This window comes from Salmo salar, chromosome ssa18 (genome assembly GCF_905237065.1).
Source record: "Salmo salar chromosome ssa18, Ssal_v3.1, whole genome shotgun sequence".
NCBI classification, from domain to species: Eukaryota; Metazoa; Chordata; class Actinopteri; order Salmoniformes; family Salmonidae; genus Salmo; species Salmo salar.
The window spans coordinates 16,307,847-16,332,272 of NC_059459.1; the positions used below are offsets into that span (position 1 = coordinate 16,307,847).

At 41.8% G+C, this 24,426-nt stretch overlaps 1 protein-coding gene across 13 annotated transcripts in view; it reads left to right on the forward strand.

The window, feature by feature from the left end:
• The first annotated feature begins 222 nt into the window (after window positions 1-222).
• The window catches only part of zswim8 (zinc finger, SWIM-type containing 8), a 42,567-nt gene continuing 18,363 nt past the window's right edge, over window positions 223-24,426 (forward strand). For 9 of the 13 annotated variants that reach the window (XM_014154540.2, XM_014154546.2, XM_014154545.2 and 6 more), the window contains exons 1-5: window positions 224-587; window positions 1,828-2,013; window positions 15,001-15,154; window positions 19,746-19,840; window positions 21,584-21,756. In XM_014154540.2, the coding sequence (XP_014010015.1) occupies window position 587; window positions 1,828-2,013; window positions 15,001-15,154; window positions 19,746-19,840; window positions 21,584-21,756 (609 nt within the window). In that variant the 5' untranslated portion in view covers window positions 224-586. Of the gene's footprint in view, window positions 588-1,616; window positions 2,014-15,000; window positions 15,155-19,745; window positions 19,841-21,583; window positions 21,757-24,426 lie in introns of all 13 variants that reach the window. The other 4 variants (XM_045700777.1, XM_014154551.2, XM_014154544.2 and 1 more) reach the window with 3 other exon arrangements.

Consider the following 24,426-nt stretch of genomic DNA (forward strand, 5'->3'; position numbering starts at 1 on the left):
GGCTGTTATAGCAGCAATGGGGGGGACAAACTCCATATTAACACCCATGATTTTGGAATGAGATGTTCGACAAGCAGGTGTCCACATACTTTTGGTTATGTAGTGTAGTTTGATTTAGTTTCGTTTATTTATTTTAGGTAGTTTGTATGAATATATCCCCCCACATCGGTTCCGCACAGTAGATGGCGGCATGGAGAGTAAATTGTTCGAACACCAATATACCATTGTAGTAGAAGAAGAAGAAAAAGACGAGCCATCTTCCCGACCGGAGAGAGTGGAAGAGATGGGGGATTGTTGAGACAATTGTGAGGGACCCCGGTGCTGTTAGAAGCCTCAAAGACACAACCTGGGGACGGTAGGACTACCGGTGTCGGTCGGGGAAAATGAAAGGGGCATTTCTACAGTTTCCGGACTAGGAGTCATTGGGAACAAGTGCAGTGGCGGGCTCGAGCGAGGAAGCTTTTTTCAAAATACAAAGCAAAGGGAAAAGAGATTCGAGTCAATGTATTAGCTAATAGCGTAGGTTTGCAATCCAACAAATATAAAACTGGCCGTGCACCATTACCGGAGACAGTTGATCGAAAACAGTAAGTAGTCGGTCAAGTTTGACGGTTGTGTAGTTCTTCAAAGGTGTCAATGTAAACAAACACCAAAGCCCTTGTTGTAGCGGGTGGTGTGTACTGTACTAGTAGTGGGGCTTTGAGACTCGGATTATGACCAACGGTATCCTGCCAGAGAGATAATGTGTTCGTAAAACGATTATTCTTTCAAGGTTTCCCTTAAATTATACATCTTACAACGTTTGCGAATGATGACAATCGAGTCTTTTATTTTTAAGCTTGCTAGTTATTTTAGCAAGCTACTGAGTCTGATTGACCAGGCAGTGTTAGCTTAGCTAGCTAGCATTAGCCAGCTAAGCTAGTAGCTAGCTTGCAGATCTTCAAGCTTGAGTAGTGAATGTCTTGTCAAAGAAAGAATGACATACGTTAGCTAGATTATACTTATCAACGTTGTTTTATTTTAAATTAAAAAGGCCTTGCAAGTGTTTGGAACATTTTGTACTGCTGTCTCGAGACGGGTAGTGTATGTAACACAGCTGATTCGTCAAGAAGGGGAGGTAGGAAATGGAGGAAAACAAGTTAAGTTTGTGTATATTTAATTTTATGTACAGTAACTGACGTCAATATTTCTGTTTACGAGTTGGGTTAATCTTAGGTAATTGTTTCATTAAAAGTGTTTCATTAAAAGTAGTTAGATAGCTAGAACCCTATAAAACTGCCTGTGTGGGTGCCTTGTGAGTGGGGGTCGTCTCCCTCGAAGCACTGCTCAATTTAGACAGTCAAGCAGAAACAGTCCCAACTCGAAACTGGGGGTGATAGGGGACAGAAACTAAATTGTTACCGAACTGGGATCAACTTTCTCAAACGACATGGATATAAGGTGTCTTAGAAGTTATTGCCCTAAATGGCATGGCCCTTGGTAATAAAGTTAAGTCATTGTGTTCCCAAGTTTTGCCTCTATTTTCCCAAATACTGAGTACTAATTTGGTACAATTTGTGAAGGAAGTATTTTTTTCCCCTACCGTTGATAATGGACATTATTGTTTTACTGTGTAGTTCGCCTGCAAGACTACAGTGAGCTCTCAGCAGTGTTTTGGTTGTTGCGCTCACCCCTCCCCCAACTTTTACTGGAGACTTGTGGAAGTGTTCATTGCTTCTGCTCTCTTTCAGTGGTGGGCAGCTCTCACCCGTTTTTTTCCCCCTGCCTTTGACGGAAGGCCTTGGCTATTGTACAGTCCACTTGAATCCTGAGTTGTATATCCTACAGTGGATGTAATGGAACTAATGTTCGCCGAGTGGGAAGACGGAGAGAGGTTCTCCTTCGAAGATTCTGACCGGTTCGAGGAGGACTCGCTCTGCTCCTTCATATCAGAGGCTGAGAGTCTGTGTCAGAACTGGAGGGGATGGAGAAAACAGTCTGCTGGACCAAATTCTCCTACAGTGAAGATTAAAGGTAAACACGCACTTCACCTTCCATTGTATTATTTGTACTCACATCCTCTTATTACACTTTTTGTCTTCATTCCCATATTGACCTTTTACCACTTAAAACAACCTGATGCTTGTTGCCAAGTAACATTGTGTAGTGGCCAGCATGGGTTCTCCCTTATCTCATTACCTAAAGTGCCTATGATGATGGATCCAAACCATCTGAAGGCTTGTCTTGAACCTGAATTTGTTGTTCGTCATTGAAGTCAGTGTTTTTCTGTAAACATTTTACAATACACTCATACATTAGCCTGCTTTCAGAAAATTGCTAGGCCTGCACATTATCTTCACTAATTGTAAATTTGAGTAACGCTGTAGGCCTGTAAACGGCTTTGACCAGTGTAGCCTAGTTTGAAATAATTAATTATGTCCTAATTTCAGGTTGATTGTCCTGTCCACGTCATTTGCTCATTTGATAATCAACTAAGTAAATGTTACATTTCCCCCAGCATATAGGCCTAGCAAGCTTGTTCTCTCAGAACTAAGCCTATTTGTTGACACTGCACAACAGTCCATATTGCTCAGCTTCTCATTCTCTGAAGAGTCCTCAAAGGGCTCTGAACTCATCTCTATGGGACACTATGCAAATAGGAGAGTAGGTGCTGGCTGATAATGTCATTGATTCCTCATTTAATTTATTGGCTGTGATGTCATTGATGTGATAACCCCTTATTTTTTTTTAGCAGAATAGTTTCCATAATACTTGCATCATGTCACTTGTTTCTACACCCACCCTCCCATCAACCTCAGGTCTACATTATCCCCATAGCCTATTATTGATTTCATACTTTCTCTACCAAAGCAGATAGGGTTGTAAAGGCTAGGTGTAACTTTGGTTTCATTGAGGATAGTGGCATTGGAGTATGGAACACCATTTGAGTCAGTAGACGTCTCGTTATTTTCACGTGTCAAATAACACTATTTGATGCGTCAAATAAGACTATTGACTAATTAGGATTTGGATATGACTGCACGTCACATACATACATTTTTGTTACGTAGTGGTAACACTATCATTCATATGTCACAGTGATTCGCTAGTTTGGGGGACAACAGGGCTATGTAGCTGGCTATCTTGTTTAGTTCGTTGTCTTATTTTCATGAACTGAAGTTTGATTTCAGTAGGAGAACAACAAGTTGCTTCCTAATAGTCACACGGATTCCTAAATATTGAGAATGACTGCAATTTCTGGTCATTGTTTTTAGACTGGTTGCATTGGTGCTAGCTTCCCCAGAAGTTGCTAAAAGCATCTGTAACGAAGCTATTTGTGAGTGACTTTGTCATACTACAAACAAAAGTCAACGTATTAGGGAGGCGGCCTACCTCCAGTCTCCAAACTGTCATAGAGGTTGACAAATTGCTTGATTTTCTTCTGTATTTTGACAAGGATGAATCAGGTGCAACTGATTGGGCTGTGAGGATGAATCGGGTGCAACTGATTGGGCTGTGGCTGGCTAGCAGCAGCAGGCCCACGATAATTTCTCTCCTGCCTCTGGGATGGCTGCATGACAGGGAAAATGTTGGACTACTTAGCTAACATTTTAGATCCTGCTCGTTTGATCCTGCTCTTATTTCAAATGCTTACACAGTTGTTTTCCCATTTAACCGAACAAATTATTACTTAATACCAACGCGGTATTGCAAACACATCAATACTGGCCTCAGAAGTTATACAGCTGCACCATCGAGAGCATCCTGACTGGTTGCATCACCGCTTGGTATGGCATCTGCTTGGCATCCGACCGCAAGGCGCTACAGAGGGTAGTGCTTATCCCCCAGTACATCACTGGGGCTAAGCTTCTTGCCATCCAGGACCTCTATAACAGGCGCTGTCAGAGGAAGGCCCTAAAAATTGTCAAAGACTCCAGCGACCCAAGTCATACACTGCTCTCTCTGCTACCACATGGCAAGCGGTACCAAGTCTAGGTCCAAAAGCCTCCAGCTTCTACCCCAAGCCATAAGACTGCTAAACAGTTAATCAAATGGCTACCTGGACTATTTGCATTGACCTTCTTTTTTTAATGCTTCTGTTAATTGCTGTTTATTATCTATGCATAGTCACTTTACCCTTGCTTACATGTGGATATTACCTCAATTAACTCGACTAACAAGTACCCCAGCACATTGACTCAATACCAGTTCCCCCTGTATATAGCCTTGTAATTGTTAGTTTGTTTATTTTTTTGCAAATATTTTGTTTCGTACACAAATAATAACTACATTGTTGGTTAACCTGTTATATATGGGATTTGATTTCTGTGTGCTTGTTTCTTTGCTTGTTTATGTTTTATTTCTTTACAGCTTTGACAGTGCTACTGACCGCATTGGCAGCGCTTGGCTTGCGCATGAAAATCACATTTTGTTATTTGACGTGTTAATTTTGTCATGTAAAGACCTGAACGGCCTAACATATTGAATGGACCTAAATCAGTCCTAGATTTCTGAACTGCCTGGCTGAACAACACTATTATCTGAAGCCGTGGAAGACCATCGCCCAAGGCCTGCCAGATCTGTACATTTTTGTTTGTTTTTACAGCGTCTTTAAGATTGTCTCTCTAATGAAAAGCGCTATATGAAATAAATATCATTATTTGTAAGGCTGGCCAGCCTGGCTGTTCTTGTAGAGTTGTATACTGGGTGCCCGTGTGTGTGTGTGTGTGTGTGTTGGGGGGGGGGATCTCACTCAGCTGAAAGCTCTGAGTCGGCCTTTGGAGGGCAGCTGGGAAGGGACAAACAGAGCGCCAACCCATGTGGGTTGTTCAAGCAAGTGAGGAACCGGTGTGGGAGAACCTATTTATTAGAAGTCTCATCTGGGGGAGTTTGGGGGAGGGTGTGTGTGCGGTCAGGCATGTTTGTTTGGGTTTAAGAGTGGTGGGGGAAGGGCTGAGTGGAGTCAGCTGTGGACTGTATAGAGGGCTTTGTCTTGTGCAGGTCATTTACTTCAGAGCTGGGGATTGTGGTTTAGCAATACAAACCCACATTTTATGAATCTACATATTGCTGCTGATCTTGCACAAAAGAGCTGCCAAACCTCAAAACCCTCCCATCTAAAGTCAGTCAAATCCCCCAAAAAGTAAGATCAGTAAAATAGATTTCACTGAAAGTTCCCCCCTTGAAGGCTAGCCCATATCTCTTCATCTCCATTGCTCAAAATGTAGGGCATGTTAAAGGTTAGGGTTTTGGTTAGGCCCTATGCATCTGTTGGCTCTGATCTTTCTTCCATAACCACAGACTAATGGGCATGTGTGTGAGCAGCAGTCCTTCACTTTTACACCGCTCTATGATGGAACAGCTGTTTGAGCGTGCCCCCCGTCCCGCTCTCTCCCGATTGGTCAGTCAGGAATTAGTCACTGTAACTGGCAGTGGCTGGACCCTCTTACTGCCTCCTCGCTGCTGTTACTTCCATCCTCCTACTCTTTCTCTCTATCCCTCTCTCCCTCTATCCTTCATATTTGTAGCCTCCAAGGGACAGGTGGGGACTGGGGAGCAAGTGTTTATAGAGATGTAAATCACCTGGGTCTGCTCCCTCCATGGGGTTTCTCCCTGTTTGTCGAGCATGAAAAGCTCCAGCCTAGCATCTAATGCCATAGAATTCACACAACTTCCTTGGGCCCAAGCCAATGGAAACATACCTTTTATTTTCCCACTATTTGTAACACAATAACACCAGTAGCTCAATTCAACTAGCCTGGATAAATATTTATTGTTCAGCGATTTGTTTTTCTGTTATAGGTTCCTGTAACTTAAACTAAAACAGTTGCTAACACTGCTCTTGTGGTGGGTGAATTCATGAGGTGTGAAGATGGCAGTGTGGGTGGAATAGCTGTGGTGGCAATACAATACCTACCAGACCTGGGTTCAAATACATGTGTATTTGTTATTGAAATACACAGAAAATAAGTACTGTATTTGAGTATTTTCAAATAATGTGTCCCAAACCCGACTCAACTATTTCTATTGGAAGTATTTGAAAGTGTTTTCAAAATAATTTCCAATAAATAGCCTACTATTTCAAAGTATTTTCAAATTCTTATTTCGAATACTATTTTAAAATAACTGGGTTAATTGCATGGGAGTGTATTTCAGTCTGTGTATTTTCAGATACTTTCCAGTTGTATTTCCAAATTTATTCCAATATTCAACGACTTTTCTTTTCAAATAAAAAATATTTAAATACTTACTTCCAAATGTCTTTGAAAGTAATTGAAATACTACGGCTGGGAATTGCCAGGGACTTAACGGTATGATATTATCATGATACTTAGGTGCCGATACGATATCTATTGCAGTTCGTTACTATGGTTTTATTGTGATTTGATGTTCCAAACATTTTGCTCACTATGTCTGCTGCAGAGATGAGAGAGAGCATGAGAAAAAAAGTTTTTATCAGTCAGGGAAATAAAAGTGCTGAAAACATGTTGGCTCACTATTTTTGGTGCAGGTACAGCCTGACTAGCGCTAGGTACAGTAACAAATTGTTTTTGTTTTTACAAATCAATACTTGGAGTCAAATATCACTGAAATGCCCTAAATAGTAATAAAAACCTGGCAGTTTGGGTCCTGGATGCTGATTAGCTGAAACTGCATTCCAACCATGTGTTCAGTGCCTTTAGAAAGTATTCACACCCCTTGACCTTTTCCACATTTTGTTGTTACAGCCTGCATTTAAAATGGATTAAATAGAGTTTTTTTGTCACTGGCCTACACACAATACCACAATGTCAAAGTGAAATAGTTTTTTTTTAAATGAATACAAAATGAAAAGCTGAAATGTCTTGAGTCAATAAGTATTCAAACCCTTTTATGGCAAGCCTAAATGCATTCAGGAGTAAACATGTGCTTAAGAAGTTGCATTGACTCACTCTGTGTGCAATAATAGTGTACCATGATTTTTGAATGAGATACTACCTTACAGAGATACTACCTTATCTCTGTACCCTGCACATACAATTATGTGTAAGGTCCCTTAGTCGAGCAGTGAATTTCAAACACAGATTTAACCCAAAAGATACGGCAGGGAGGTTTTCCAACGTCTCAGAAGGGCACGTATTGGAAATGGGTCAAATAAAAAAGCAGACATTGATATCCCTTTGAGCATGGTAAAGTTATTAATTCAACATTGGGTGGTGTATCAATACACCCAGTCACTACAAATATACAGGCATCCTTCCTAACTCAGTTGCCAGAGAGGAACGAAACCGCTCAGGGATTTCACTGTGAGGCCAATGGTGACTTTAAAACAGAGTTGCATGGCTGTGATGGGAGAGAACAGGATGGATCAACAACATTGTAGTTACTTCACAATACTAACCTAATTGACAGAGTGAAAAGAAGGAAGCCTGACAGAACAAAAATATTTGAAAACATGCATCCTGTTTGCAATAAGGCACTAAATAATGCCTTGTTGTCCTGAATACAAAGTGTTTGGTTTGGGCCAAATCCAATACAACAGATTACTGAGTACCACACTCCATATTTTCAAGCATAGTGGTGGTTACATCATGTTATATGTATGCTTGTAATCTTTAACGACTGGGGAGTTTTAAGGATTAAAAAAGAAAGTGGTGCTAAACACAGGCAAAATTCTAGAGGAAACCCCGGTTCAGACACTGAAAGGTGAATTCAACTTTTAGCAGGACAATAACCAAAAACACAAGGCCAAGTCTACACTGGAGTTGCTTACCATGAAGACCGTGAATGTTTCTGAGTGGCCAAGTTTCAGTTTTGACTTGACTTAAATTGGCTTGAAAATCTATGGCAAGACATAAATGGTTGTCTAGCAATGATCAACAACCAATTTGACGGAGCTTGAAGAATTCTTGAAAAAAACAATGGCCAAATATTGTTACAATCCAGGTGTGCAAAGCTCTTAGACTTACCTAGAAATACTCATAGCTGTAATCACTGCCAATGGTGATTCTAACATGTATTGACTCAAGGGTGTGAATTCTTGTGTAAATTAAATTTGATCTGTATTTCATTTGAAATATGCTTGATTTTTTTGTTGTTATTATTGGGTAGTGTGCGCGTGTGTGCGCGTGCGTGGATGGGTGAGAGAATATATAGCTAATCCATTTTGAATTCAGGCTGTAACCCAACAAAATCTTGTATAGGTCAAGGGGAAGGAATACTTTCTGAAGGCACTGTATATCAGACAACATACCACAGTATGAGTCAACTACTTGTTTACTGTTCTATTTATGTTGGTAACCAGTTTATAATGGCAATAAGGTACCTCAAGGGTTTGTGGTATATGGCCAAAATACCACCGCTAAGGGCTGTATTCAGGCAGTACCCAAGTCTGATACCTACTATTGAGCCCTTTGGTCCTACATGCCCATCTCCATGAAAACCAAGGTGTAGCCCCCATACCCTGCTATGTTAGGAGAGGAAACGAGGACGGAGTGTCAGCTGAGGGTCAGGGCTTTGTCTTGGGTGTGTAGTGGTGGTGTGCTCGGCCTGTGCTGGGCCTCAGCTTATTTTCTAATCTGAAGAGTGTCATCACTAATGTTTTCTTCAATTGTTTGAGGAGCAATAAAAAAAATCTGCATCATCCTGACAAAGATGAGTCATATCCTGACAACTTGTTTTGTTATATTGTGTATAGTGCATACCTAGCCTCACGAATTCTGTTCTTTCAACAACAAAATCTGAAATGTATTTGTCAGATGTAACAATACATTTGTATTCTTGGACTAAGCCTACACTATTACTATTCTTGCAACGGTCATCGAAATTGTTAAGGTTTTAAAAATTCAAATAAATGCAACAGTTGGACAATGGATGAAGATTCTCCATACTTTTTATTTTTATAATTTGACAGAAATTAACTGAATTACAGCATATAAAACATTTTACTGGCAAGGACAAGTAATCAATGGAGTTCAGGCATTGTGGTGGGAATTCATATATACAATAATAAAATGTATCAAGTAGGCTTGGGCGATATACCGTATACCGGGGTATTTCAAAATACCGATGCTATGATATTCAATACCGCACGCACCCCTGTGGGCAGCGGGGATGCGTGCTACGCCACTGTGTATAACTAACATAAGTATAACTATAAGAAACCTAAGATGTGTCATAATTGATATCTTACTCAGGGCTCCAAGCTATGCATTTGGTTTGCTAACTTGCTAGCTAAGTGGCTAGATGTCAAGATCAAGCTTCTTGGTTACATCAGAGACATGAAAATCTGGATGCTGCCCAACCCTAGTATCGGGTATTTTTGTAATGTTTTGGGTTAAAATAAAAACTATGTGGGTTGATTTGCATAAATACAATGGGTGTATTTGCATATATATATAAAAAAAAGAACATAAATGGGTGGAATAGGGCTGCAACCACCAAACACTTGCTCTGTCTAACCTACCTGCACTCACCTGCGCTGTCTAGACTGCCTCAATAATTACGGTTGTCACGTTCTCTTGCATAATGCAACAAGTGTGCCAAAAGCAGGATACCCTCGGATTAAAAGTCAACACGGTTGGCTCTTTCACCTATCAATCAAATGTATTTATAAAGCCCTTTTTACATCTGCAGATGTCACAAAGTGCTATATAGAAAGTCAGCCTAAAACCCCAAACAGCAAGCAATGCAGATGTTAGAAGCAGGGTGGCTAGGAAAAACTCCCTATGAAGGCAGAAACTTAGAGGAACCAGGCTCTGAGGGGTGGCCAGTCCTCTTCTGGCTGTGCCGGGTGGAGATTGCATGGCCATTTAAGGCCAGATTGTTCTTCAAGATGTTCAAACGTTCATAGATGGGTCAAATAATAATCACAGTGATTGTAGAGGGTGCAGCAGGACAGTACCTTAGGAGTAATTGTCAGATGGCTTTTCATAGCCGAGCATTCACAGGTCGAGACAGCAGGTGCGAGAGAGAGTCGAAAACAGCAGGTCCGAGACAAGGTAGCACGTCCGGTGAACAGGTCAGGGTTCCTTAGCCGCAGGCAGAATAGTTGAAACTGGAGCAGCAGCACAACCAGGTGGACTGAGGACAGCCAGGAGTCATCAGGCCAGGTAGTCCTGAGGTATGATCCTAATGCTGAGGTCCTCCGGGAGGGGTGGGAGAGAAGGAGAATTAGAGGGAGCTTACTTAAATTCTCACAGGAAACTAGATGCAGACTGACCCTATTGCAGTATATATGCTGGAGACTGAGACGGGTGGGTCGGGGGACACTGTGGCCTTGTCCGACGATACCCCCGGACAGGGCCAACAGGCAAGATATAACCCCACCCACTTTGCCAAAGCACAGCCCCCACACCACTAGAGGGATATCAACAGACCACCAACGTACTACCCTGAGACAAGGCTGAGTATAGCCACAAAGATCTCCTCCACCGTACGAGCCCGAGGGGGGGCGCAAAACCGGAAAGGAAGATCAAGTCTGTGACGCACCCCTCCTAGGGACAGCATGGACGAGCACTGGTAAGCCAGTGACTCAGCCCCCGTAATAGGGTCAGAGGCAGAGAATCCCAGTGGAGAGAGAGGGGAGCCAGCTAGGCAGACAGCAAGGGCGGTTTGTTGCTCCAGTGCCTTGCCGTTCGCCTTCGCACCCCTGGGCCAGACTACACTCAATAGTAGGACCTACTGAAGAGATGAGTCTTCAGTAAAGACTAAAAGGTCGAGACCGAGTCGGCGTCTCTCACATGGATAGGCAGATCATTCCATAAAAATGTAGCTCTATAGGAGAAAGCCCTGCCTCCAGCTGTTTGCTTAGGTCTTCTTATTGTCCCTAGAATTTCTATCTAAACATACTTTACATTGTCTGCGAGATCAGATATCACTTTAATCCAAGTGTTCATTTTTTGAAGTTGCTTTAATTTCAGCACATCTAATTTGTAAACATTTCAACTGTATAAATATTTTTTTTTTTGTGGAATTTAAAAAAGTAAACACCCATCAAAATAAAGTTATCTACAGTTGAAGTCGGAAGTTTACATACACCTTAGCCAAATACATTTAAACTCAGTTTTTCACAATTCCTGACATTTAATCCTAGTAAAAATTCCCTGTCTTAGGTCAGTTAGGATCACCACTTTATTTTAAGAATGTGCAATGTCAGAATAATAGTAGAGTGATTTATTTCAGCTTTTATTCCTTTCATCACATTCCCAGTGGGTCAGAGGTTTACATGCACTCAATGAGTATTTGGTAGCATTGCCTTTAAATTGTTTAACTTGGGTGAAACTTTTCAGATAGCCTTCCACAAGCTTCCCACAATAAGTTGGGTGAATTTTGGCTGGTGTAACTGAGTCAGGTTTGTAGGCCTCCTTGCTCGCACACGCTTTTTCAGTTCTGCCCACAATTTTTCTATGGGATTGAGGTCAGGGCTTTGTGATGGCCACTCCAATACCTTGACTTTGTTGTCCTTAAGCCATTTTGCCACAACTTTGGAAGTATGCTTGGGGTCATTGTCCATTTGGAAGACAATTTGGAAGACCCATTTCAAGACCTAAGACAAACATTTCCATGGTCGTAACGGGTAAAAATGAGAGGCACAAGTAAGAGTATGAAAGCAATCAATCCAGCAAGATTTAAGTGACAAGTGGATTTTTGCACCCCTCAAACACATGAACTAGATGGCTGAAAAAGACATCCTCAGGTGGGTGGAGCATGCGCATGGCTAATTATTCTGTGACTAAACTACCTGTCAGGCCATTGTGTTTGGATGTCTCTGATGTCGGTGCCTGAAATACAAGAGGTAGGTTTAAGGTTGTTGGATGGATTGCAGTGCCGTTGCCTCATGAGTTTTCATTAGCATATGTCTCCCTGATGAATTAGATTGCAATGGCAATTCAGTTATTACTGATGAAGATTTATATTTGCACATTTTATGGAAGGTGGCTGTACGTATTGTTTTTTAATTGTCAGCTCTGCAGTCCAAGCCAGCTGGAAAGGGTGCTGTTTCTGGGTAGGCCTACAGTACCAGTCAAAAGTTTGGACACACATGCTCATTCATGGGTTTTTCTTTATTTTACTATTTTCTACACAAAACTGTGAATTAACACATATGGAATCATGTTTATATTTATATTTTACATTCGGCAAAGTAGCCACCCTTTGCCTTGATGACAGCTTTGCACAGTCTTGGCATTCTCTCAACCAGCTTCACCTGGGATGCTTTTCCAACAGTCTTGAAGGAATTCCCACATGCTGAGCACTTGTTGGCTGCTTTTCCTTCACTCTGTGGTCCAACTCATTCCAAACCATCTCAATGGGTTGAGGTCAGGTGATTGTGGAGGCCAGGTCATCTGATGCAGCAGTCCATCACTGTCCTTGCTCAAACAGCCCTTACACAGCCTGGAGGTGTGTTTTGGGTCATTGTCCTGTTGAAAAACAAATTATATTCCCACTAAGCGCAAACCAGATGGGATGGCGCATCGCGGCAGAATGCTGTGGTGGCCATGCTGGTTAAGTGTGCCTTGAATTCTAAATAAATCAATGACAGTGTCACCAGCAAAGCATCCCCACACCACCTCCTCCATGCTTAACGGTAGGAACCACACATGCTGAGATCATCCGTTTACCTACTCTGAGTCTCACAAAGACACGGTGATTAGAACCAAAAATCAAAAATTTGGACTCATCAGACCAAAGGACATATTTCCACCGGTCTAATGTCCATTGCTCATGTTTCTTGGCCCAAGGAAGTCGCTTCTTATTGATGTCCTTTTAGTAGTGGTTTCTTTGCAGCAATTCGACCATGTAGGCCTGATTTCACATTTCTCAACATCAACTGTTCAGAAGAGACTGTCTGTTACTTGAACTCGGTGAAGCATTTATTTGGGCTGCAATCTGAGGCTGGTAAATCTAATGAACTTATTCTCTGCAGCAGAGGTAACTCTGTGTCTTCCTTTCCTGTGGCGGTCCTCGTAGCGCTTGATGATTTTTCGACTGCACTTGAAACTTTCACATTTCTTGAAATTTTCCAGATTGACTGACCTTCATGTCTTAAAGTAATGAAGGACTGTTGTTTCTCTTTGCTCTTTTGTGCTGTTCTTGCCATAATATGGATTTAGCCCTATTTGGTAAAATACCATCTTCTGTATACAACCCTTACCATGTCAAAATACAAATGATTGGCTCAAACGCATTCAGAAGGAAAGAAATTCCACATTCAGTTTTAACAAGGCACATCTGTTAATTGAAATGCATTCCAGGTGACTACCTCATGAAGCTGGTTGAGAGAATGCAAAGGGTGGCTACTTTGAAGAATCTCAAATTTGTTTAACACTTTGGTGACTTCATGATTCCATATCTGTTATTTCATAGTTTTGATGTCTTCACTATTATTATACAATGTAGAACATAGTAAAAATAAAGAAAAAACGTTGAATGAGTAGGTGTGTCCAAACTTTTGACTGGTACGGTATATGTTTCTAGTGCAGTTTTTATTTTTAGGGTCTCGTTGTTGTAGCTGTTGAAGCATGCTTTATCTGGAGAAGGGGTGCTGTGGGTTCAGGACCCCTCAGGAAACCTAGACTCTTCCTTGGCTGACAGGACATTGCCTGGCTACCCAGACTCCTTGCTTCGGTCAAACGCTACGCCACGCCCACGGAAGTAAGTTTATTCTCCACAATGTGTCTGGATCTGAGTACCTCCCTGAACGTTCACCAAATGTGAACACATTTGGGGCCGTCTGATTGGTCCAGAAACCAATGGGTTGGGCCAATGCCAAAACACGTGGGTAAAGCGGTGGTTTAAAAATGTATCATTGGCTTTGATACTCTTGATTGGTTAGAGACGATCCAATCGCTGATATACAGTGCCCCTCGTCTCCACAAACCACTTCAATGATTGCAGTCTCAGACGTAAAGTATGTAGTGAACGGCAGCAGCGGAATCATTTAGTGTGAGCCATCAGGCTAGACAGGATAGGCTCCTGAAGGGGTTGCAGGTTTGGCAGCTGTCCTGCTCTCTGATGACGAAGACCAAGGGAGCTTTAAAGTCCTAAGTAGGTCCAGTAGGTTTTCCTGACCACGTGACATGACTTGTAACGGGACGGCAGAGTTTTTCCTTCAACTAAGGCTGATGGTTTTTCCTGGTCAGGCCCATTAGTTGAGTGTGGAGACTTGCACCAAGGCAATGTTTTTGTCAACCGGTCAAAATAGTTGACTACAACCCTCCCCATCCTTGATAGGTTTATTATGGCTTCTGACCATGTGAATCACAGCCATCACAGTTGTTGACATTATTCAGACTGCTTTCTTTCCTCATATTGTTGATGGCAGGACAAGTGAGCCAGGAAACAGGTCTGTGTTTGTAAAGTTAGAGACCCATATTTTTCGTGGCAGCCCTCATTGTCCTCAATACGAGTTCGGTGGATCGCTAACTCTACACTTTACAAAGCATACACACTCCCCAGTTTCTCTCTAGTGTCTCTCTCTTTCTGTCTTATACACAACACACACACTTACGGCCGAGAACCATAGAGCATGTTAGGGCGATGAAACAACAGAGCCCCTTTCATTTTCGATGGAAGCGAAGTGGGTGGTTGGGCGATGCAAGCATGGCGAGGGAGCGTTAACAAGGCAGGACCTAAGTTGTGGAAAGCTGAACTTTATGCAAATACATTGCGATATCGCGGCTGTGCTTGACCAATCGAAGCTCACTATAGCTTCCAGCCGCTACTGGATTGGCCGTTGATGCCTCCACATGAGGGTGAAGCTAGCGTGGCTATCCAAATTTCACGTTAATAGTGGATCCCTACTGTTACACACACCAGCACCCTTTTGTTTATTCACCTTCTTCCATCCGTGTGGTGTGTTTGGGTGAACCCTTGGGAGCAGAGCACAAAATGAATTACCATTGTAACATAGGGACACAGTAGAATTCTATTCTGTTTTATTCTCTTACATGCATTTTAACACACATTCCCTCTCTGGCACACTTTCACTCACTCCTCAATGTTTGGTTCTCTCTTTCTCTCTCTCTCTGTGTCTGTTAGATGGTCAGGTCATCCCTCTGGTGGAGCTATCAGCCAAGCAGGTGGCATTCCACATCCCGTTTGAGGTGGTGGAGAAGGTCTACCCTCCTGTCCCCGAGCAGCTGCAGCTCCGCATTGCCTACTGGAGCTTCCCAGAGAACGAGGAGGACATCCGGTGAGGCTGGATACACACGCACGTGTTTGTTTTCCTATCCTTGTGGGGACCATAACATTTATTCCAATTCAAAATCCTATTTTCCTTAACCGCTATTTCCTAAACCTAACCCCAATTATAACCCTAAAGTCTAAAATAGCATTTTTCCTTGTGGGGACTGGCGAAATGTCCCTACTTGTCAACATTTTACTTGTTTTACTATCCTTGTGAGGACTTCTGTAACTCACAAGGATATTAAAACCAAACTGTACACGCGCTCTGAAGTCTATCTGAGATCGTCTCAGATTTCCATAATATGTTCACAGTTATCTGGAGACACACTGATCTTTGTGGGATTGTTGTTAAAGGTCCAATGCAACTGTTTTTATCTCGATATCAAATTATTTCTGGGTAACAATTACTGTGATTGTTTTCAATTAACCTCTCTGGGCTAGGTGGGACGAAATCGTCCCACCTACGCAACAGCCAGTGTAATCCCGTGGCGTGATATACAAATACCTTAGAAATGCTATTACTTCAATTTCTCAAACATATGACTATTTTACACCATTTTAAAGACAAGACTCTCGTTAATCTAACCACAATGTCCGATTTCAAAAAGGCTTTACCCAGCCAGAAATAATCAGACACCCATTTTTCAAGCTAGCATATAATGTCACATAAACCCAAACCACAGCTAAATGCAGCACTAACCTTTGATGATCTTCATCAGATGACACACCTAGGACATTATGTTATACAATAACATGCATGTTTTGTTCAATCAAGTTCATATTTATATCAAAAACCAGCTTTTTACATTAGCATGTGACGTTCAGAACTAGCATACCCCCCGCAAACTTCCGGTGAATTTACTAAATTACTCACGATAAACGTTCACAAAAAACATAACAATTATTTTAAGAATTATAGATACAGAACTCCTTTATGCACTCGCTATGTCCGATTTTAATATAGCTTTTCGGCGAAAGCACATTTTGCAATATTCTGAGTAGATAGCCCGGCATCACAGGGCTAGCTATTTAGACACCCACCAAGTTTAGCCCTCACCAAAGTCAGATTTACTGTAAGAAAAATGTTATTACCTTTGCTGTTCTTCGTCAGAATGCACTCCCAGGACTTCTACTTCAATAACAAATGTTGGTTTGGTTCAAAATAATCCATAGTTATGTTCAAATATCCTCTGTTTTGTTCGTGCGTTCAAGACACTACTAGGGTAAAGAAGGGTGACGCGCCCGACGCGTTTCGTGACGAAAAATTTCTAAATATTCCATTACCGTACTTCGAAGCATGTCAACCGCTGTTTAAAATCAATTTTTATGCAATTTATCTCGTAAAAAAGCGATAATATTCCAACCGGGAATCTCCTTTTCGGCAAACAGAGGAAAAATCACAAAGACGGGGGGCGGCCAGGGCACGCGCCTAAGCCCACAGTCCCTTGATCGGCCACTTGAGAAAGGCGATAATGTGTTTCAGCCTGGGGCTGGGATGACGACATTCAGGTTTTTCCCGGGCTCTGAGCGCCCATGGAAGACGTAGGAAGTGTCACGTTAGAGCAGAGATCCTTTGTAAAAGATAGAGATGGCAAAGAAGTTCAAGAAATGGTCAGACAGGCCACTTCCTGTAAAGGAATCTCTCAGGTTTTGACCTGCCATTTGAGTTCTGTTATACTCACAGACACCATTCAAACAGTTTTAGAAACTTTGGAGTGTTTTCTATCCAAAGCCAATAATTATATGCATATTCTAGTTACTGGGCAGGCATAGTAACCAGATTAAATCGGGTACGTTTTTTTATCCAGCCGTGAAAATACTGCCCCCTAGCCATAACAGGTTAAAATCAATACACAAGTATATATTTTTAAACCTGCATATTTAGTTAATATTGCCTGCTAACATGAATTTCTTTTAACTAGGGAAAATGTGTCACTTCTCTTGCAAACAGAGTCAGGGTATATGCAGCAGTTTGGGCCGCCTGGCTTGTTGCTAACTGTGAAGACTATTTCTTCCTATCAAAGACTGCCGACTTCGCCAAACAGGGATGATTTAACAAAAGCGCATTTGCGAAAAAAGCACAATCGTTGCACGACTGTACCTAACCATAAACATCAATGCCTTTCTTAAAATCAATACACAGAAGTATATCTTTTTAAACCTGCATATTTAGCTAAATGAAATCCAGGTTAGCAGGCAATATTAACCAGGTGAAATTGTCATTTTGCGTTCATTGCACGCAGTCAGGGTATATGCAACACTTTGGGTAATTTGTCAGAATTTTACGTAATTATGACATAACACTGAAGGTTGTGCAATGTAACAGGAATAATGTTTTGTTTTCGAGATGATAGTTTCCGGATTCGACCATATTAATGACCTAAGGCTCGTGTTTCTGTGTGTTATTATGTTATAATTAAGTCTATGATTTGATGAGCAGTCTGACTGAGCGGTGGTAGGCAGCAGCAGGCTCGTAAGCATTCATTCAAAATAGCACTTTCGTGCGTTTTGCCAGCAGCCCTTCGCAATGCATTGCGCTGTTTATGACTTCAAGCATGTCAACTCCTGAGATTAGGCTGGTGTAACCGATGTGAAATGGCTAACTAGTTAGCCGGGTGCGCGCTAATAGCGTTTCAAACGTCACTCGCTCTGAGACTTGGAGTAGTTTTTTCCCTTCCTCTACATGGGTAACGCTGCTTCGAGGGTGGCTGTTGTCGATGTGTTCCTCGTTCGAGCCCAGGTAGGAGCGAGGAGAGGGACGGAAGCTATACTGTTACACTGGCAATACTAAAGTGCCTATAAGAACATCCAATAGTCAAAGGTATATGAAATACAAATGGTATTGAGAGAAATAGTCCTATAATTCCTATAATAACTACAACCTAAAACATCTTACCTGGGAATATTGAAGTTAAAAGGAACCACCAGCCTTCATATGTTCTCATGTTCTGAGCAAGGAACTTAAATGTTAGCTTTTTTACATGGCACATATTGCACTTTTACTTTCTTCTCCAACACTTTGTTTTTGCATTATTTAAATCAAATTGAACATGTTTCATTATTTATTTGAGGCTAAATTAATTTTATTGATGTATTATATTAAGTTAAAATAAGTTCATTCAGTATTGTTGTAATTGTCATTATTACAAATAAATAAATAAAAAATCGGCCGATTAATCAACACTTTTTTTGGTCCTCCGATAATCAGTATCGGTATCGGCGTTGAAAAATCATAATCGGTCGACCTCTACTCTAAGCAGATGGCCCAGGTGAATGCCTTTAGTTTAGTCACGCGTGTGGCTGTGAGCGTGAGCTCTGTTCCCTTTCCTTTCTAATGAAAACAGTATTGCCCGGTTGAAACATTATTGAATATTTATGATAAAAACACCCTAAGGATTGATTAGAAACATCGTTTGACATGTTTCTACGAACTCAAATGGAACTTTTTTGACTTTTCGTCTAGACTTTGTGCCCGCGCTTTGTATTTGGAATACTGGACTAAACGCGCGAACAAAAAGGAGGTATTTGGACATAAAGATGAACTTTATCGAACAAAACAAACATTTATTGTCTAACATGGAGACCTGGGAGTGCCATCAGATGAAGATCATCAAAGGTTAGTGATTAATTTTAATGCTATTTCTGACTTTTGTGACACCTCTCCTTGGTTAGAAAATGGCTGTATGGTTTTTGTGGCTAGGCGCTGACCTAACATAATCGCATGGTGTGCTTTCGCCGTAAAGACTTTTTGAAATCGGACACAGTGGCTGGATTAACAAGAAGTGTATCTTTAATCGTATGTATAACACTTGTATCTTATATCAATGTTTAATGATGAGTATTTCTGTAATTTTATGTGGCTCTGCATTTTCACCGGATGTTTGTTTGAGACAATGCATTTCTGAACATAACGCCAATTTCAAATGAGGTTTTGGACATAAAGATTAACTTTATCGAACAAAACACATTTATTGTCTAACATGGAGTCCTGGGAGTGCCTCCAGATGAAGATCATCAAAGGTTAGTGATTAGTTTTAACGCAATTTCTGACTTTTGTGACACCTCTCCTTGGCTGGAAAATGTCTATGGTTTTTTGTGGCGCTGACCTAACATAATCGCATGGTGTGCTTTCATCGTAAAGCCTTTTTGAAATCGGACACAGTGGTTGGATTAACGAGAAGTTTATCTTTAAAATGGTGTATAATACTTGTATGTTTGAGGAATTTTAATTATGATATTTCTGTGGTTTGAATTTGGCGCCCTGCAATTTCACTGGCTGTAGGCCAGGTGTTCCGCTAGCGGAACCCCCTTCCCAGAAAGGTTAAAGCATGACAAGGAAATGAAATGGCATGAGGCTTTATTGTACATCGTACTCTCTCTGTTTTGGAATCCCATTCCATTTCAGCTTATCAGACACCCACTCATTTACAATTACGAAATCACTCAGAACATTCACTCATGCCAAATACTGGGGACCATTCACACATTATACAAATAGCTAGCACAACTTCAGAGGGGACATGGTATTTGGAGAATTTAATGTATCTTTTTTTTTCTCTGATCTCATCCTCTCTCTCTCTGTGGTTCTCCCTCTGCAGGCTGTACTCGTGTCTGGCTAACGGCAGCCCTGATGAGTTCCAGCGAGGGGAGCAGCTGTACAGGATGAGGGCTGTAAAAGACCCTCTGCAGATAGGTGAGCCCTGAGCAGTGTCCTTCACCTAATTCCACCACAGCTTTAAGACAACAGCAGCACAGAAGGCTGAACTCTCCAAACCTCCAACAAACCTCCATAAAGTTGTCCTGGTCACATATTGGCTAGGCTTGTTCCACAGCCCCACACTCTCTCTGTGCTTTGGGCTTCAAAAACGAGTTGTGCATTTATCGAGTTGAACATTTATCCCAGGTCAGATGCTGTTTTCACCTCAGTTGCGTTGGAATCCGGGTGGAGCCTCTGCTTTTCTCTGCTCATCCCAGATGACTGGATTAGAGCAGCCGGCCAGGGAGGCAGGCAGGATGTGTGGGGATTACATGTGCTTTAATGGTCCTAACGGAGCCTCACTCACCAGCTCTAACAGATAGAGCTCAGTCCGCGCCACACCACTCTCACCCCTCATCACTAGGGCTTAGAGTTTTCCTGACCCTGTGACACGACAACCTCTGCGCACTACTCTGGTGGTGATAGGCTACCACTAGGACCCAGAGGTTTTCCCGGTCAGGGTATGTGGCCAAATTTATCACTGATCAATCGCCGTTGAGTTTGCCAACCCTCAGTTCATTACTAGAAAGAGAACTTGATGTAGCGTAATCGTGTAGGAATGTTGCTGTTGTACTGTGCCATTTAAGATCTTTCCTAGGTCAATGAATGAAGCCACAGGGGTGAAATATAGTGCATAGACCTGCTATTACATGGAGCACTTCAATGGGCACAGCACCTAGGATTAACTACAGGCCAAGCAGCCTGCCTGAAATCCACTGAGCATTCTACATAATGATTGGGTTACTCATCCATTACACTCAACATCACTGAGATGCCAGCTAGGATCAGAAAGTGTTGCAGTGAAATGCCCCTTTTTGCACTGCTCAACTGTGGCTTGGTGATTAATGCTTGTAAGTTATGTTAAAGAAAATTCTAGGTAGCTGAAAGCAGATATTTAGAGATGTAACCTTTCCCACTGTATTAAACCTTGGAGGGGCATATATTAGCCTTTTCAAATACTTTCATAATGAACCGAGGGTTCTGATTCAAATGTTTACAACCATTTTGAAAGCAAGCGCTTTCTCTTTATCTGCAGAGTGTGCCTCCATTGTTTTCCTGCGAGCCCAGGGTATGTCAGTGCTGTATTAGGTTAAACATGTTAGAGTTCATTGTGAGGTAATGGAAACCCTGTCTCCCAGTGGAAGTAGGAGGGGAAAGGAAGTAGGTTAGAGGAGGAGTTGGAGACTGCCAGGTAGGAGCATAGAAACTGGAGCAGGAACAGAGCTCGGCTGACTGAAGGGGTCCTGTTATGTTGAATCTGGAACAGTTACTCTGAGTCGTTCCTCTACTCCCCCACCTCTCCTACCCTCCCCTCCTGCTCTGTGCCGGCTCGGGCTCACTAGGAGAATGCTGGCTGCTGTCCATTGGGTAAAAGCTTTTGGGCAACCTCCCCCTCTCCCTCTTTTTCCTCCTATCTCCTAGTCTTTCCATGTGCATGGAAATAACTGCCTTTCATTTCCTGTCTGGCAGCTCAGGCTCAGGACGCATTACAGTACTGCTGCTGCACAGTGTCGGCCATCACTCTAAGATTTCCTGCCCCACTTTATCATAATAACACTGTATTTCTCATTCCATTGCTCCAGTCTCATTGTCCGACACAGACAAATAGATGGACGTTACAGAGCAGATATGATCCCCTCTCTATTTCTTTCTCTCTCTCCCTCTCTTTCTCTCTCAAAGGTTTCCACCTCAGTGCCACCGTGGTGTCGCCCCAGGCTGGCCAATCAAAAGGGGCGTACAATGTGGCTGTCATGTTCGACCGCTGCCGCATCACTTCCTGCAGTTGCACCTGTGGAGCCGGGGCCAAGTGGTGCGCCCATGTGGTGGCCCTCTGCCTCTTCAGGATCCACAACGTGAGTTTAGAGTACAGACACAACATGCGTTACACTGCATTACCACATGAATACACCTATACACCTTTGTGCTGCAATTATAGTACAGCATACATGTGAGTTAGTGTAGTACTGTGATAACGGTCAATTCCATTTCATTTTAGGAACTTTTACTCCAACCCTGGAACAGACACATGCCATAGCCTATAGATGGGTTGACAACGTCACAATAATAATTTGTGTGCAACTCCGAGTTCAAAGGCTCTGTGTTGTTTTCATAGATTGCTAGCAACAATGACTAGAAGCTGTTGTTTGGCGAATTGTAGATTACTTGTTTCAGCTGGTTGTATTTGTTGTTAATAGCATGTCTTGCTTTGAGGTGTTTTGACGCTTGTCACGTCTATGCTAATATTGCTAGGTTTAGCTAGCCAGCAACTGTAACAATGTATTTGTACAACCAACAAGTGCTTCTTGGGCAAATGTATTTGTTTTTTCCAAAACATTTGCAGACGAAATATAGCTTACTTACGTGTAGTAATAATAATAATGTGATAATCCTTTGATTGTAAGCCAACCCTGTCTGTTTTTAAGCCGTGGTTGCACATATATCGGTTTTGTTGGTAAACACCCCTACCGTCTATATAACACATTACTGTTTGAAAACATTGTATGTATTCAAATAGCTTACAGATTTGCTGTATATATGTACAGAATTGTCTATCTGTGACTCATAGGGATGTAAGAGAGTGCTGAGGCACCATGAGTGTGTATGTGTGGGAGGCTCTGATGTCTTTGGGTGGAGGACTGTCTGTTCTCTACTGATATCACAGTGTAGGTGGGTCTTGCAAGGTCTGAGTGTGTGTTGGCATGAACGAGTGTGTGGGCTCAGTTCAGCCTTTGACGTTATGTTCAGATGTTCTGAGATCATATGATCCCATGGCACTAAATGCGGATTATGCCATATGATCAGAATCCGAAAATCACATTGATCTTAAACTCTGCAAATCCTCATATTTGTTTTCCACTGGGGAACAATCCGATCTCTCTCTTTCTCTGTAATTATCAGTCCAGGAGAGAGCCTAGTCTCCCATAGCCATACCCCCACTCCCTGCTGTGTAGGTCTTCTCCCACTTCCGACTGTCAGCTGTTCTGCGGCTGTGGCACGCGCACACACCTCCATAGCTTTCTTGTGACCTTTTATCAGGCGCACATGGACCCTAATTAACCATTATTGTATTGAATGGATGGATTAGCTGTAAAGTAATTAACATCGCTCAGGCCCAGATGGGAGGCCGGCCATTTCACCCTCTCTGTGAAAGTGTATATTGAAAACCTGTCGCCCTAGGTGACGCCATTCTCGCAAAGCCATGGGGGCTATGTTATGCTTAGACCTTTCCATTTATTCAGTCCACTTACTTGCCATAAGAGGTGACATTTTGCCATGACAAAAGAGCGATGCAGTAGTCAAAACAGATTTAATCACTCCAAATACTCAGCGGGGAATGCAACAGTTGCCACGTCCCTCTCATGGATTGGACATCAAATCATGAGAGGTCTTCAAATGAATGCTGCTACAAGTATTGTGAGAAATACAGACTAGAGGTGGACCGATTTTATGATTTTTCAACGCCGATACCGATTATTGAAGGACCAAAAAAAGCCGATACAGACCATTTTTTTAATTTATTTTTTTATTTTTTTTGTATCTAAAAAAAAAAAACGTATTTTTTTATTTTTTAAACATAAAAAAAAAATATATATATATATATATATATATATATATATATATATATATATATATATATATATATATTATTTGTAATAATGACAATTACAACAATACTGAATGAACTTATTTTAACTAAATATAATACATCAATAAAATCAATTTAGCCGCAAATAAATAATGAAACATGTTCAATTTGGTTTAAGTAATGCAAAAACAAAGTGTTGGAGAAGAAAGTAAAAGTGCAATATGTGCCATGTAATTAAGCTAACGTTTAAGTTCCTTGCTCAGAACATGAGAACATATGAAAGCTGGTAAGCAGGTAATGAGTTTTAGGTTATAGGAATTATAGGACTAATTCTCTCTCTACCATTTGTATTTCATATACCTTTGACTATTGGATGTTCTTATAGGCACTTTAGTATTGCCAGTGTAACAGTATAGCTTCCATTCCTCTTCTCGCCCCAACCTGGGCTCGAACCAGGAACACATCGACAACAACAACCCTAGAAGCATCGTTACCCATCGCTCAACAAAAGCCGCGGCCCTTGCAGAGCAAGGGGAACAACTACTTCAAGGTCTCAGAGCGAGTGACGTCACAGATTGAAATGCTATTAGCGCGCACCCCGCTAACTAGTTAGCCATTTCACATCGGTTACACCAGCCTAATCTCGGGAGTTGATAGGCTTGAAGTCATAAACAGCTCAATGCTTGAAGCACAGCGAAGAGCTGCTGGCAAACGCACGAAAGTGATGATTGAATGAATGCTTATGAGCCTGCTGCTGCCTACCGCCGCTCAGTCAGACTGCTCTATCAAATATCAAATCATAGACTTAATTATAACATAGTAACACACAGAAATACGAGCCTTGGGTCATTAATATGGTCAAATCTGGAAACGATCATTTTGAAAACAAAACGTTTATTCTTTCAGTGAAATACGGAACCGTTCCTTATATTATCGA